Source organism: Bacillus rossius, chromosome 1 (assembly GCF_032445375.1).
Source record: "Bacillus rossius redtenbacheri isolate Brsri chromosome 1, Brsri_v3, whole genome shotgun sequence".
Taxonomy (NCBI): domain Eukaryota; kingdom Metazoa; phylum Arthropoda; class Insecta; order Phasmatodea; family Bacillidae; genus Bacillus; species Bacillus rossius.
In genome coordinates this window covers 208,551,564-208,566,350 of record NC_086330.1, presented here as the reverse complement: position 1 = coordinate 208,566,350, position 14,787 = coordinate 208,551,564, and the positions used below count along the sequence as shown (strand labels likewise).

Here is a 14,787-nt window from a genome sequence, read left to right as displayed (position 1 = left end):
ATTATGTATGTACATGTTTACTGTTTAGTTATTTCTTTAACATACAATATTTTTCCCCGATAAAAACGAGTTTCTTGTGTTAGAGCTTACTAAAGTTTTTATTAATGTATGACTAAGTTCGTGCACAGATTTACACTGATCAACTATTTATATAACAGTGTCTGGTATTTTATAATTTCCTCTTTGCATACATTTGGTTGAATTTATATTAAAGTGGATTCTTTGAGGTACTTTAATTAATTTGGTGAATAAAATATTTATTTTATATCCAATTGGACCGATTTTTATTCAAATACAATAATTATTACACCATCTGGAATCAAACACCAATGAAGTACTGATATATGTGGCTCTTTTTAAATAATTGTGTAATATTTCAAGGAATATTTTTTGCTTTCGGTTCTTTAAACAAACTACATTTGTGTTCAATATATTTACGTATCGTTTTGACGAGCATAATCTCCCGCCTTGTCAATGCGCTGGCCCTCCACACAGCAACGGAAACAAAATACAAAAGATTGAGAGAGAGAGAGAGAGAGAGAGAAAGAGAGAGAGAGATAATACGCACGCTACCTTGAGACAAGCGATACTATAGCGCTCTAGTGTGGGAGACACTAACCACGAGTGCCTTCTTTTCGAAAGCAGAGCTGTCTGGCGGGGGAGCTTGTAACTACCTCAGTTTTGATTCCAAAACTGGCAGAATAAATCGTATCCCCTCGTGACTTCTATAAGTTATATATATTCAATGGTCATACTAGGTGACGATATATATACTTTGACATAAGTAGTGGGGGTCAGTATGCCAGCAGCCACTGTGAGGGAAGGATCGGTAGCCATTTTTATTTTTTTGCCTTTCGCCAGGTTCGAACCGCAGACTCCGAATAAATATTTTTAATTAAATTTTTATTATTTGAATTTTTTTATAAATTTTAAACTTTTTTTCATAAAATCGGATAATAAATAAAGATTTTAAAGTGGGCGGCCGTAACGGAAATTGCAACGGTTACGTCATCATCCAATATGGCGGAAAACACAATGCCGGAATGTTCGAGAAAACAAAATGACGTCATCCAAAATGGCAGATCCAAGATGGCGGATCCAAAATGGCCGCCGGGGTCAAGGTCAAGGTCAAAGGTCAAGGTCACACACATCCAAGATGGCCGCCGTGACGTCACAATCCAATATGGCGGTCGACTTTCGGCTCCTCAGCCTGAAGCCTGTCCCCGGACATACATTTACATACTACTTTTAACAATTTTAAAAATAAATACTTTTGATAGTTAGATATGTAATCTAATATTTCCCACGAAAACTGCATTAACGTAGCTCCTTCCAGCCTACAGATTTTTAATAAACCTTTCAATATGAGACTGTGTATATGTAAGGTAACTCAACATAATGTAGAGGAGGTGGTTGGAGGGAAGGTATCATAAGGTGAATTACGACTAAGCAAGCTTATTAATGTCATCTGTATGTTGCACAATTGCGGATACATGCGCCTCCCCCCCCCCCTAAACATGTTATACAATGCACATTCGAACACGTTCATAAACTTACACTGAACAACTTCATTTGTATAAATAAAAACTTAATATTTTGCTCGAAGTATATCCGTTAATATAAATATAACATACAATTGATCATAAACAAAATATTGAAAATCAATACTCCAAAACACTCTTCATTCTTAGGGAAAGAGAAATATTATATTCCAAAATCTTAAGTTTTTCTGTAGTGATTTTGACATTATTTGTATACTGCACAATTGGCCATTTAACTACATATAGCACACAATTATGCACCAACAACAGCAAATATTCGGGCGAGACGTAAATGAAACGGATAGAGCTTGGAAAAAGATCTCTGGCTGCATCCAAGCAACCAAGGTGACGTAACAAGGGAGTGTGTGGAAGAGGTAGAACTGCGCCCCCCCCCCCCCCCCCCCCCCGAGATTTTTCTGAATCCGCCACTGATCTGCCTTGGCATTGGTAGTTGGAAGTCAGTCTGCTGGTGGCTTGTATTCAGTACGGGTCCGTTACCATTTTTAATCGATTGCCCTCGTTTGATTCGAACCAAAGACTCCATGATGCAAGAAGTTTTTTTATTAAAATTTAATAAAATGAATTTTTTATTATTTTTTTATTTTTTTCTGTTAAAGAATAATAATAACTCATTATCAAGATGTCAGGCATATGAAAAATTGCAACATTTATATAATCAAATATGCCGGCCTCCAGCATAACAGAAAAAGCAAGATGGCGGCCGCAACATAATCCAAAAAGCAGTCACTAGCAGAAGACCACAAGATGATATCCATAACAGAAATTTCATCGTTCTATAATCCAGGATGGCGACAGTAATGAAATGTTCAACTATAAAATCATACGTGAAAAAGATGGCAGGCATAACGAATGGTGCAATGTTTTATATATTTGGAATATATTTTTATTTAATTGGCAAAATATTAAACAATTTCAAGTTTTTAGTCAAGGTCAAATAAACGGCCTCGGTGGCTTAGGGCGTCTTGAAGATGGGGAAATTAAGTTGCTTTGGGGACATTTACAATTTGTATTTTTTAAAATTAAAATTGGGAAATTTCCCTAAAAGAGGAATTTTTCCCCCGAAATAGGGAAATTTTATTGGGATTTGAGAAATTTGTAGTAATTTGTAAGGAATGTTTGAATAATTTTGAAAGTCAATATCATGCAAAATGGCAGCGTGGACATCAGGGCAGTCGGTCATTCACCCGCTCCAGGCTACTAGCTTCAGCTCTTACGCCAAAACTTACTTTCCTATACTGCTTGCATGATAATGTTAATGCAGGTTGAGTGCTAGACATTTACCAGTATCTTTCGGGTGAGTGTCTGCTGCAAGAATTCAGCGCCCACGTAGAGTGTTCCATATGTCAGGCAATTGCTCACGTATGGATACTTTTGGAAAGCCTTTCTCAGCAGCGCCGCCATGATACGTCTGCAGGACAAACAGAGAAATATCAGTCCCGAGCAGTGGAAAGCCGCCCTACATATATATTTATAAAACTAGAAAATGGGGTTTTTGTAATGTAAATAAAAGATTTAAGTTACTTTGTAGTGGGATTGAGTCATAACATTTTATTTTTTAATTAAAAAAATATTTTATCAAAGGTATTTACATATGTGATTAAGTCCATGCACATTTTTTCTCCTTTTTTTAAGAAGTGCATTTTGTATGCATAAAAACAAAATTATAAAAAATTAAAGATATGTTATAATTAAAACGTTTAGATGTTTAAGGGCACAATTGTATGAAAAATAAATTCCTAACTTTTTGGCTATGCATTACTAAAACACTTAAAATTTATAGAAAATAAATAGCTAAAGTAAATTTTATATTTTTTCCTTGATTTTAACTGTCATATTTTACAATTATTTAAAGTATATCACCCATACATTAATTATTTTAAATTAAAAAATTTAATTATGTTTTAATAAAAATGTTATGTTTAAATAAAATACCTATACATACATTATAATGGTATTACATTATTTATACCATATTGGGTTTTAAATAATTATAATTACAACTAAGAATGTAATTCATGTTGATGTAATATAAGGATTATGTAAATGTTCAACCTGGCCCAGGCTTCCGGCTATGGATTGTTGTATATCGACGCCATCTTGGATTTTGACGTCATATCGGCCATCTTGGGTGACCTTGACCTTCAAAATTACCTAAAAAGAACTAAAAATTTGCCAAAATTCCAAAAATAATTCCCTATTTCAAGGGTAAAATTGCCGTTTTGAGGGAAAAAGTCCTGTTTTAGTCCCCAAAAATGCCAAAGGTTTAAAAAGTCAATAATGCTTAAGAATCCATTTTTACATGTCTACCTATGCCTATACCTTGAGAATTAGGATGTCATGTCAAAAATTTGGAATTATAATGTAACTGTTTTTATTATCGTTACGGCCACCATCTTGAAAATCTGTAATTATTATGCTACAAAATCGGTATATTTTAAAATTTATAAAAATTTAATTAATCAAATTTAAATAAACATTATGTAAAACACCTTTGAACAGTTCGTAAGGGTCAACATCTTGGATTCCAGAAATGTTGCACATTTAGTAATGACCGCAATATTGGGTTCAAAATCGTTTCACATTACGTTACGCCCGCCATATCAAAAATCCGTAATTATTATCATATTCCAAATTGAAAAATTTAAAATTGATAAGAAATTTAAATTTTCAAATTTTAATTAATTTTTTTTTAATTGCACTTACAACTATAGTTAGAACCGTGTGGGGGCAAAAATAAAAATTGCGATGGATCATACCTTCCATGAAAGCCACTGGCAGACTGACTTCCCACCACTAATGCCAAGGTATCGACAGATAGTATTACGTCACAACCACAATCTTGTTTTCATCTGCTATAGGCGACCATCTTGTTTTCGTCTACTTGTGTGCGCTATCACCATCTTAGTTTAATTTTTGTCCACTAGACATATGGCCTTGATATTTACTGTTGGCATTGAAATTAACCTTGATTTTTAACCTTGACCTTGACCATTTGCCTTGATTTTGACCTTAATTTTTGAACTTGACATTAACCATTACCTTGACCTTTGACCTTATATGACCTTGCAGTTAACCTTGTAATTTGACAATGAATTTTAACCATGACCCTTGTGATCAACTTGGATCCACCATATTGTTTTCAGAACCCGTTACCAGAAGCGTAAGTAAACACACATCGTCTGCTAGAGGAAATCGCCGCCATATTGTTTTCAATCCTTGTTACTAGTAGTGCTAGTGTCACGTACTTCACATGTCATCTGCTTTTGTGTGATGGCATTATATTTGTTAATTTCTTAGCCACTAGAGTGCAGTATTATGAATTAACACACGTTGTCTCTCACGTTATCTGCCATCTTTAAAGTGGGACATCTTGGAAATTCGTAACTATTGACCTAGAAATTTGGGAAAAATTCCTTAATTCATAAAAAAGTATACAATTAATATACAGGATGTATCAAAATTCATGTTACAACACTTGAGGTTAGAAAGCTCTTATTATTTGCAAACATTTTTGCCACTAAACATGTTGCCGGAAACGCGTAGTTAAGCCCCTGTAGCACCAGAAAGAGTCAGCGTAGGCAACCCGTTGGGCTTTGTGCGAGACAGACGATGCTGTGTTGAATTACGTGTTAACGACGCCGGGCAGCGCTCGAGAGGACCGTACGATGTCGAATGCTGACCCCCGCCCCTTTTTACTACCGTTGGTGGCGCCCTCACCTCTTTTCTTCCGTTCGTGCCGTGCTATAGCACTGCGCAGCGTGACATCGCAGTGTCGCAGTGTGTTTTGATATCACTGGTGGTCTGTCGTTGACTGTTCTGTCGTACAAGCAAACTCGTGGTGTCATTTCTTTCGCTGTGGTTCTGAAAAGGGCGACGTTTTAGTGGAGCTCAATGGAGTACATGTTTAGTGAGTGAGTACACGGACATGCTGCTTGTTTACGGGGAAGCTAGACAAAATGGACGAGCCGCCCGTCATCTGTACGAAGAACGATATCCGGTTCGTAGGATTCCAGCTCACACCATGTTTGCAAGACTTACTCAGCGAATGCGTGATACTGGTACATGTGCCGTCACAAGACCAAATGCTGGTGCTCCACGAAGGGTTCGTACTCCCAGTTTTGAAGAAGATGTACTTCAGAGATTTGAGGAGAGTCCGGATACAAGCACAAGGGCAGAATGTTCCGATATGGACGCTGACAAAATGGCTGTTTGGCGAGTTCTTCATGAGCAACTCTTGTACCCGTATCACCTTCAAAAAGTGCAACACATGGGTCCGGCGGACTATCCTCCTCGCATGACATTTTCTCGTTGGTACATTCGAAGAGTATTGAGGAACCCCGAGTTAGCGGTTTTATTCAGCGATGAAGCCAAGTTCACTCAAGACGCTATTCTCAATTCGCACAACAGTCATTTTTTGAATGATGTCAATCCGCGTGCAACGTGTGTTACAGCTCGCAAGGCAGGGCCGGCGCGTCCATATAGGCGAACTAGGCAACCGCCTAGGGCGCCAAGTAGCTGGATGCGGCGCAGCACGACAGTAGTATAGCATAGGGCATCCGAGGACAGGCCTCAGGCGGTGGTGCCGGTGCCGGTGTCCGCCATCTTGGATTGTGACGTCACGGCGGCCATATTGGATGGTTGTGACCTTGACCTTTGACCTTGACCTTGAATTTGATCCTCAAAATCCGCCAAAATTGGGCAAAATTTGCCCCAAAATTCCTCAAAAATCGCCAAAATTTCCATTTCTGTGGAAAAAAGTTCCGCCAAAAAATTTCAAAAAATTCCACAAATTAAAAATTTCTCTTTTCGAGGGAAAAATTTCCCGTTTCGAGGGAAAAATTCCCGTTTTTAGTCCTTAAAAATCCCAGCGGCTGAAAATTCCTAAAACTGGCTTAAGCATCCTTAACTCAAGCCTCAGTTAAGCCATTTCTAGGAATAAGGATACCATGACCGCCATCTTGGATTATGTCGCCAACGTTGCAATTTTAGTTACGGTCGCCATCTTTAAAATCTTCATTTACTATCCGATTTTAATGAATTTTTTTTAAAAATTATAAAAAAATTCAAATAATAAAATTTTAATAAAAAATATTTAAAAAGCATACATTAACGACACGGAGCTCGGAGTCCGCGGTTCGAACCCGGTGGGTGCAAAAAAAATTAAAAATGACGACAGATCCTTCCCCCTAGGTGGCTGCTGGCAGACTGACCCCCACCACTTTTACCAATGCACATATACCATCAGGTAGTATGACGTCATGTCCGCCATCTTGTCTTCGATGCTGGAAGCCAACATCATTGTATCGTCGGCTAGAGTGCGCTGACACCATGCTAGTTTAATTCTTACCCACTAGAGTGCAGTAATCATTTATTACTGTGACACCCGCCATCTTGTCATTTGGCCGCCATCTTGAAAATCCGTAATTATTTAGCTAGAAATTCGGGAAAAGTTCCAAAATTCATTAAATAATATAAACTCATTAATTTACATATTGATTCGATCGATTACCGTCCTCGGTTCGATACCCGATCGTTGCAATAATGTTTAATCTTATGTAAAAAAAATAATTTAAATAAACCATGTTCAACATTCGTAAAGAGACTCTAAATCCTCTACGACCACCATCCTATCAGACATCAAGACCACCATATTGGAAATGTGTAATTTTAATGCTAGAAATCCGGGAAAAAGTTCAGAAATCATTAAATAAATTTCCGATCAATATACTGATTAATTAGATCGACTAAGGTCCTTGGTACGATCTAGGATGATGCAAAAAAAATTAAATATAACATCAATTTAACATAAAAGTAACAGGTTCGAGGAATCAAACACCGCAAGTTCTTTTACAAACATAATATTTATTACATAATTTCTATTCTACTACAGGATCACTTACGAAAGCCAGCAATCTTATAATCATTTAGTTCCGCAGCGGTGTGAAATGACTAATTCTTAGCTCCAATCGGTTTATACTAGACAGAGTCCAGCCAGAACCTTTACAGACATAGTCCACCTCTTCTTGACAGAGTTTCTGGATACCATTTTTAACAGTTTGCTTCACATCGTTAGAACTGTAAATTACTGCAGCCGATGTCTTGAATGCACACTACTTCACTTTGTCATCGAACGGATATGGCTTTCCATATATACAGTCCAACCACAAGTTATATTTCAAAGGTCCGTTTGTTGCTACATCATCAGTAAGCTGATTGATTATCTTCTGTCTGATATCGTCAAGAAAATTACAACTGTCCTTCGACTCACCGAACGTATTTAGATAATAGTAGTCTTTCAACGTTCCACGAAATGCAGACTGCGCCAAGTAGAAGCCATTTCGTTCACTTGTAATGCTCCGAACACAGTCTTAGGTTTAGTTCCATGTTCAGACGTCATAACAATCGGTTGCTGGGCATCTGTTTTTTTGGTTGTACACTTTCGTGTCTCCAATCTAAAGCGAGGAGTAGAAATGTCGGCAGGTAGTTCAGCAGTAGGAGCACAGACTCCACCTTTACATTTTTTCGCATGATGTCGCAAACTATCGATTCGAGTAAACCATTCATGACAATCATCACATCAAAACTTTATACTAGAAGGATTCTTTTTGCATTTGCTCCGCTCATGTCTTCGTGCATCATGGGAAAATGCGAACGACGTATCACAGTAGCTGCAAGGATACCGTGCTGATGTAGACGAACCTTTCAGACCCGATCCAGATATGAACGTTGCAACAGTAGTACCATTTCCAGGCATACTCTTATGAACATCGATGCATCGCTGTTGCACCGAAACCTTTACTTTCTGCCGCACAGCAGGACCTTTACATGCCTTCATGTGCGTTTTCATATTATCTTTTCTGGCAAACTGCTTATGACATTTCTCACAAACAAACATTTTACGATATAGGTTCTTGACACATTCGCTCCTCTCGTGTCGCCGAGCATTGCTGTTGTTTGAGAAAATCTTGTCGCAGTAACAGCACCGATGTTTGCTAGTTGTCAAATCAGCATCCATTGAAGTCTCCATCGAGGTCGTATCGCCGATCGTCGTGGTTTCCTGCACATCCAGCTCAGTAGTTATTAAGCTATCTTCTGCTGGTGGTATCACATCTATTGAAATCTCCTCCAATGTTGACGTCGTCGTCGTTGCCAACGAGATCTGCTCCACCATTGTCGTCGCTGACGTCAAGGTTCCCGTAGACGATGGTACAACGTCCATCGAGTTCGACGTTAAAGTCGGTAAAGATGCCATCGAGTTCTCAAGAACAGGTAATTACGCGACTTATGCACCAGATGAAATAATCTAGGTGATCCTTACACCGTCGACGACAGTAACAAACTGACCGACCTGCTGTCTAGGACTCGCTTATATACATGCACCGGATGGAATAATACGCTAGTCAAATCAAGAATCATTTACAATAATACTAGAGTCAAAACAACATAAAAAATAGAAGGACCAACAACGAAAAGGCAGCACATTCGGAAGCACCGACAACGAAAAGGCAGCACATTTGGAAGCACCGACAACGAAAAGGCAGCACATTTGGAAGCACCGACTACGAAAAGGCAGCACATTTGGAAGCACCGACTACGAAAAGGCAGCACATTTGGAAGCACCAACAACGAAAAGGCAGCACCGACAACGAAAAGGCAGCACATTTGGAAGCACCGACAAAGAAAAGGCAGCAACGACAACGAAAAGGCAGCACATTTGGAAGCACCGACAACGAAAAGGCCGCACCGCCAACGAAAAGGCAGCACATTTGGAAGCACCGACAACGAAAAGGCAGCACATTTGGAAGCACCGACAACGAAAAGGCAGCACATTTGGAAGCACCGACAACGAAAAGGCAGCACCGACAACGAAAAGGCAGCACATTTGGAAGCACCGACAAAGAAAAGGCAGCACCGCCAACGAAAAGGCAGCACATTTGGAAGCACCGACAACGAAAAGGCCGCACCGCCAACGAAAAGGAAGCTAATTTGGAAGCACCGACAACGAAAAGGTCGCACCGCCAACGAAAAGGAAGCACATTTGGAAGCACCGACAACGAAAAGGAAGCACCATCAACGAAAAGGCCGCACCGCCAACGAAAAGGAAGCACATTTGGAAGCACCGACAACGAAAAGGCAGCACCGCCAACGAAAAGGAAGCACATTTGGAAGCACCGACAACGAAAAGGCAGCACATTTGGAAGCACCGACAAAGAAAAGGCAGCACCGACAACGAAAAGGCAGCACATTTGGAAGCACCGACAACGAAAAGGCCGCACCGCCAACGAAAAGGAAGCACATTTGGAAGCACCGACAACGAATAGGTCGCACCGCCAACGAAAAGGAAGCACATTTGGAAGCACCGACAACGAAAAGGAAGCACCATCAACGAAAAGGCCGCACCGCCAACGAAAAGGAAGCACATTTGGAAGCACCGACAACTAAAAGGCAGCACCGCCAACGAAAAGGAAGCACATTTGGAAGCACCGACAAAGAAAAGGCAGCACCGCCAACGAAAAGGAAGTACATTTGGAAGCACCGACAACGAAAAGGCAGCACCATCGACGAAAAGGAAGCACATTAATTTGTCATTGACTCCAATATTCATTGGCTCCAATATTCATTAGCTCCAATATTCATTGGCTCCAATATTCATTGACTCCAATATCCATGAGCTCCAATATCAATTGGCTCGAATTGCTCCAAAAGATTCCATCAGCCTTTTGGCTCCAACAGTTTTTTGGCTCCGATAATCATTGGCTCCAATAGTCTTTGGCTACAATATTCATTGGCTCCAATAATCATTGACTGCAATATTCATTGGTTCCAATATTCATTGGCTCCAATATTCATTGGCTCCAATATTCAATGGCTCCAATATTCATTGACTCCAATATTCATTGGCTCCATCAGTCATTGACAACTACAGTCTTTTGGTCCCAAAAGTCTTTTGGCTCCAAATATATTAGGCTAGAATTCTTCGAGTTTAAGAGACTATGAGACCACATGGTTACAGAACTACGTGACTACGAATCTTCAAGTTTACGAGACTGCGAGGCTACAGAGCTACGAAGCCTCTAGTACACAGGTTTACGTGACTGCGAGGATACAGGACTACCAGTCTGCATGAGTACTTGACTACGAAGCTACTCGTCTACAAGGCTACAATTACAGCATCTGTTTTTGTCAGAATTTTCTCTTTTGCTCCAACTGCACCCCCAGCATTATGTTATAAGATTACAAGGCCGCCTGCTTACGTAGCTTCAAGTCTACGAGGATACTTGGATACGTAGCTTCAATTCTACGAGGTCCTAAGACTTCATGACTACGCGACTTCGAGCCATGAGGTTACGAGATTACGTGACTACGAATCTTCATGTTTACGAGACTGCGAGGCTACAGAGCTACGAAGCCTCTAGAAAACGAGTTTACATGACTGCGTGGATACAGGAATACAAGTCTGCATGAGTTCTTGACTACGAAGCTACTCGTCTGCAAGGTTCCAATTGACACATCTGTCTTCGATGGAATTTTCTCTTTTGCTACATCTACACCATCAGCATTATGTTATAAGATTACAAAGCTACTTGCTTACGTAGCTTCAAGTCTACGAGGCTCCAATACATCATGACTACGAGACTACGAACCATGAGGTTACGATACTATGCGATTGCAAGTCTTCAAGGTTACGTCATCGCGAGGCTATAGGACTACGAAGCTTCCAGAACGCATGGTTACGAGAATGCATGACTAATTGACCGCATGGCTACGGAACTTTATGTCTCTAACTGACTACAATAGCACTATTCAGTGGTGAGAGTTAATTTATTTCATGCAAAGGTACTTGCTGCAAGCAGTTCTGCTTTTCAACATCAGATGACGTCATGTTTTGCTGGCAGGTAAAATAATATTTATTTATTTTATGCAGGATGCGGGTTGTTCACTATCGGTCGCATAAGAAGAATGGCATCGATAGTCTTCAAGGAGAAGGAAGTTCGTCCTTCCTGCTAGTGCTTCTCAGATTTCTCACGGTCCGCCATCTTGGATTGCGACGTCACGGCTGCCATCTTGGATGGGTGTGACTTTGACCTTTGACCGAAACCGCAGGAATGATCGCAAGCACACGGATTAACCATCATAATATTGATAAGAATAATCAGGAGCACACGGAGAAAACCATCATAATAATATTGGCAAGAATAATCAGGAGCACACGGAGAAAAGCGACACATGTTTTCTTTGATATCATAAAATTACAGGAAAAAAATATTTAAAAATAAAAATAAATTAATAAAAAAATTTAAAATAAAAACAAAAAATACATAAAATTCTGGCTTGTACTAGAACTCTATCTTTGCTCAACAATGATAAGTTTACAAGCTAGCAGAATCTGTTTATGTATTTTTTGTTTTTATTTTAAATTTTTTTATTAATTTATTTTTATTTTTAAATATTTTTTTCCTGTAATTTTATGATATCAAAGAAAACATGTGTCGTTTTTCTCCGTGTGCTCCTGATTATTCTTGCCAATATTATTATGATGGTTTTCTCCGTGTGCTCCTGATTATTCTTATCAATATTATGATGGTTAATCCGTGTGCTTGCGATCATTCCTGCGGTTTCGGTCAAAGGTCAAAGTCACACCCATCCAAGATGGCAGCCGTGACGTCGCAATCCAAGATGGCGGACCGTGAGAAATCTGAGAAGCACTAGCAGGAAGGACGAACTTCCTTCTCCTTGAAGACTATCGATGCCATTCTTCTTATGCGACCGATAGTGAACAACCCGCATCCTGCATAAAATAAATAAATATTATTTTACCTGCAAGCAAAACATGACGTCATCTGATGTTGAAAAGCGGAACTGCTTGCAGCAAGTACCTTTGCATGAAATAAATTAACTCTCACCACTGAATAGTGCTATTGTAGTCAGTTAGAGACATAAAGTTTCGTAGCCATGCGGTCAATTAGTCATGCATTCTCGTAACCATGCGTTCTGGAAGCTTCGTAGTCCTATAGCCTCGCGATGACGTAACCTTGAAGACTTGCAATCGCTTAGTCTCGTAACCTCATGGTTCGTAGTCTCGTAGTCATGATGTATTGGAGCCTCGTAGACTTGAAGCTACGTAAGCAAGTAGCTTTGTAATCTTATAACATAATGCTGATGGTGTAGATGTAGCAAAAGAGAAAATTCCATCGAAGACAGATGTGTCAATTGGAACCTTGCAGACGAGTAGCTTCGTAGTCAAGAACTCATGCAGACTTGTATTCCTGTATACACACAGTCATGTCAACTCGTTTTCTAGAGGCTTCGTAGCTCTGTAGCCTCGCAGTCTCGTAAACATGAAGATTCGTAGTCACGTAATCTCGTAACCTCATGGCTCGAAGTCGCGTAGTCATGAAGTCTTAGGACCTCGTAGAATTGAAGCTACGTATCCAAGTATCCTCGTAGACTTGAAGCTACGTAAGCAGGCGGCCTTGTAATCTTATAACATAATGCTGGGGGTGCAGTTGGAGCAAAAGAGAAAATTCTGACGAAAACAGATGCTGTAATTGTAGCCTTGTAGACGAGTAGCTTCGTAGTCAAGTACTCATGCAGACTGGTAGTCCTGTATCCTCGCAGTCACGTAAACCTGTGTACTAGAGGCTTCGTAGCTCTGTAGCCTCGCAGTCTCGTAAACTTGAAGATTCGTAGTCACGTAGTTCTGTAACCATGTGGTCTCATAGTCTCTTAAACTCGAAGAATTCTAGCCTAATATATTTGGAGCCAGAAGACTTTTGGGACCAAAAGACTGTAGTTGTCAATGACTGATGGAGCCAATGAATATTGGAGTCAATGAATATTGGAGCCATTGAATATTGGAGCCAATGAATATTGGAGCCAATGAATATTGGAACCAATGAATATTGCAGTCAATGATTATTGGAGCCAATGAATATTGTAGCCAAAGACTATTGGAGCCAATGACTATCGGAGCCAAAAAACTGTTGGAGCAAAAGGCTGATGGAACCTTTTGGAGCAATTCGAGCCAATTGATATTGGAGCTCATGGATATTGGAGTCAATGAATATTGGAGCCAATGAATATTGGAGCTAATGAATATTGGAGCCAATGAATATTGGAGTCAATGACAAATTAATGTGCTTCCTTTTCGTCGATGGTGCTGCCTTTTCGTTGACGGTGCTTCCAAATGTGCTTCCTTTTCGTTGGCGGTGCTGCCTTTTCTTTGTCGGTGCTTCCAAATGTGCTTCCTTTTCGTTGGCGGTGCTGCCTTTTCGTTGTCGGTGCTTCTAAATGTGCTTCCTTTTCGTTGGCGGTGCGGCATTTTCGTTGATGTTGCTTCCTTTTCGTACTCGGTGCTTCCAAATGTGCTTCCTTTTCGTTGGCGGTGCGACCTTTTCGTTGTCGGTGCTTCCAAATGTGCTTCCTTTTCGTTGGCGGTGCGGCCTTTTCGTTGTCGATGCTTCCAAATGTGCTGCCTTTTCGTTGTCGGTGCTGCCTTTTCTTTGTCGGTGCTTCCAAATGTGCTGCCTTTTCGTTGTCGGTGCTTCCAAATGTGCTTCCTTTTCGTTGGCGGTGCGGCCTTTTCGTTGTCGATGCTTCCAAATGTGCTGCCTTTTCGTTGTCGGTGCTGCCTTTTCTTTGTCGGTGCTTCCAAATGTGCTGCCTTTTCGTTGTCGGTGCTTCCAAATGTGCTGCCTTTTTGTAGTCGGTGCTTCCAAATGTGCTGCCTTTTCGTAGTCGGTGCTTCCAAATGTGCTGCCTTTTCGTTGTCGGTGCTGCCTTTTCGTTGTCGGTGCTGCCTTTTCGTTGTCGGTGCTTCCAAATGTGCTGCCTTTTCGTTGTCGGTGCTTCCGAATGTGCTGCCTTTTCGTTGTTGGTCCTTCTATTTTTTATGTTGTTTTGACTCTTGTATTATTGTAAATGATTCTTGATTTGACTAGCGTATTATTCCATCCGGTGCATGTATATAAGCGAGTCCTAGACAGCAGGTCGGTCAGTTTGTTACTGTCGTCGACGGTGTAAGGATCACCTAGATTATTTCATCTGGTACATAAGTCGCGTAATTACCTGTTCTTGAGAACTCGATGGCATCTTTACCGACTTTAACGTCGAACTCGATGGACGTTGTACCATCGTCTACGGGAACCTTGACGTCAGCGACGACAATGGTGGAGCAGTTCTCGTTGGCAACGACGACGACGTCAACATTGGAGGAGATTTCAAT

At 40.3% G+C, this 14,787-nt stretch overlaps 1 protein-coding gene across 1 annotated transcript in view; it reads right to left on the bottom strand.

Annotated features, from left to right (window-relative positions):
* The window catches only part of LOC134527261 (mpv17-like protein), a 520,718-nt gene that overhangs the window by 401,366 nt on the left and 104,565 nt on the right, over positions 1 to 14,787 (bottom strand). The window contains exon 2 of the mRNA XM_063359784.1: positions 2,844 to 2,970. Within this exon, the coding sequence (XP_063215854.1) occupies positions 2,844 to 2,963 (120 nt within the window). The 5' untranslated portion in view covers positions 2,964 to 2,970. The remainder of the gene's footprint in view (positions 1 to 2,843; positions 2,971 to 14,787) is intronic.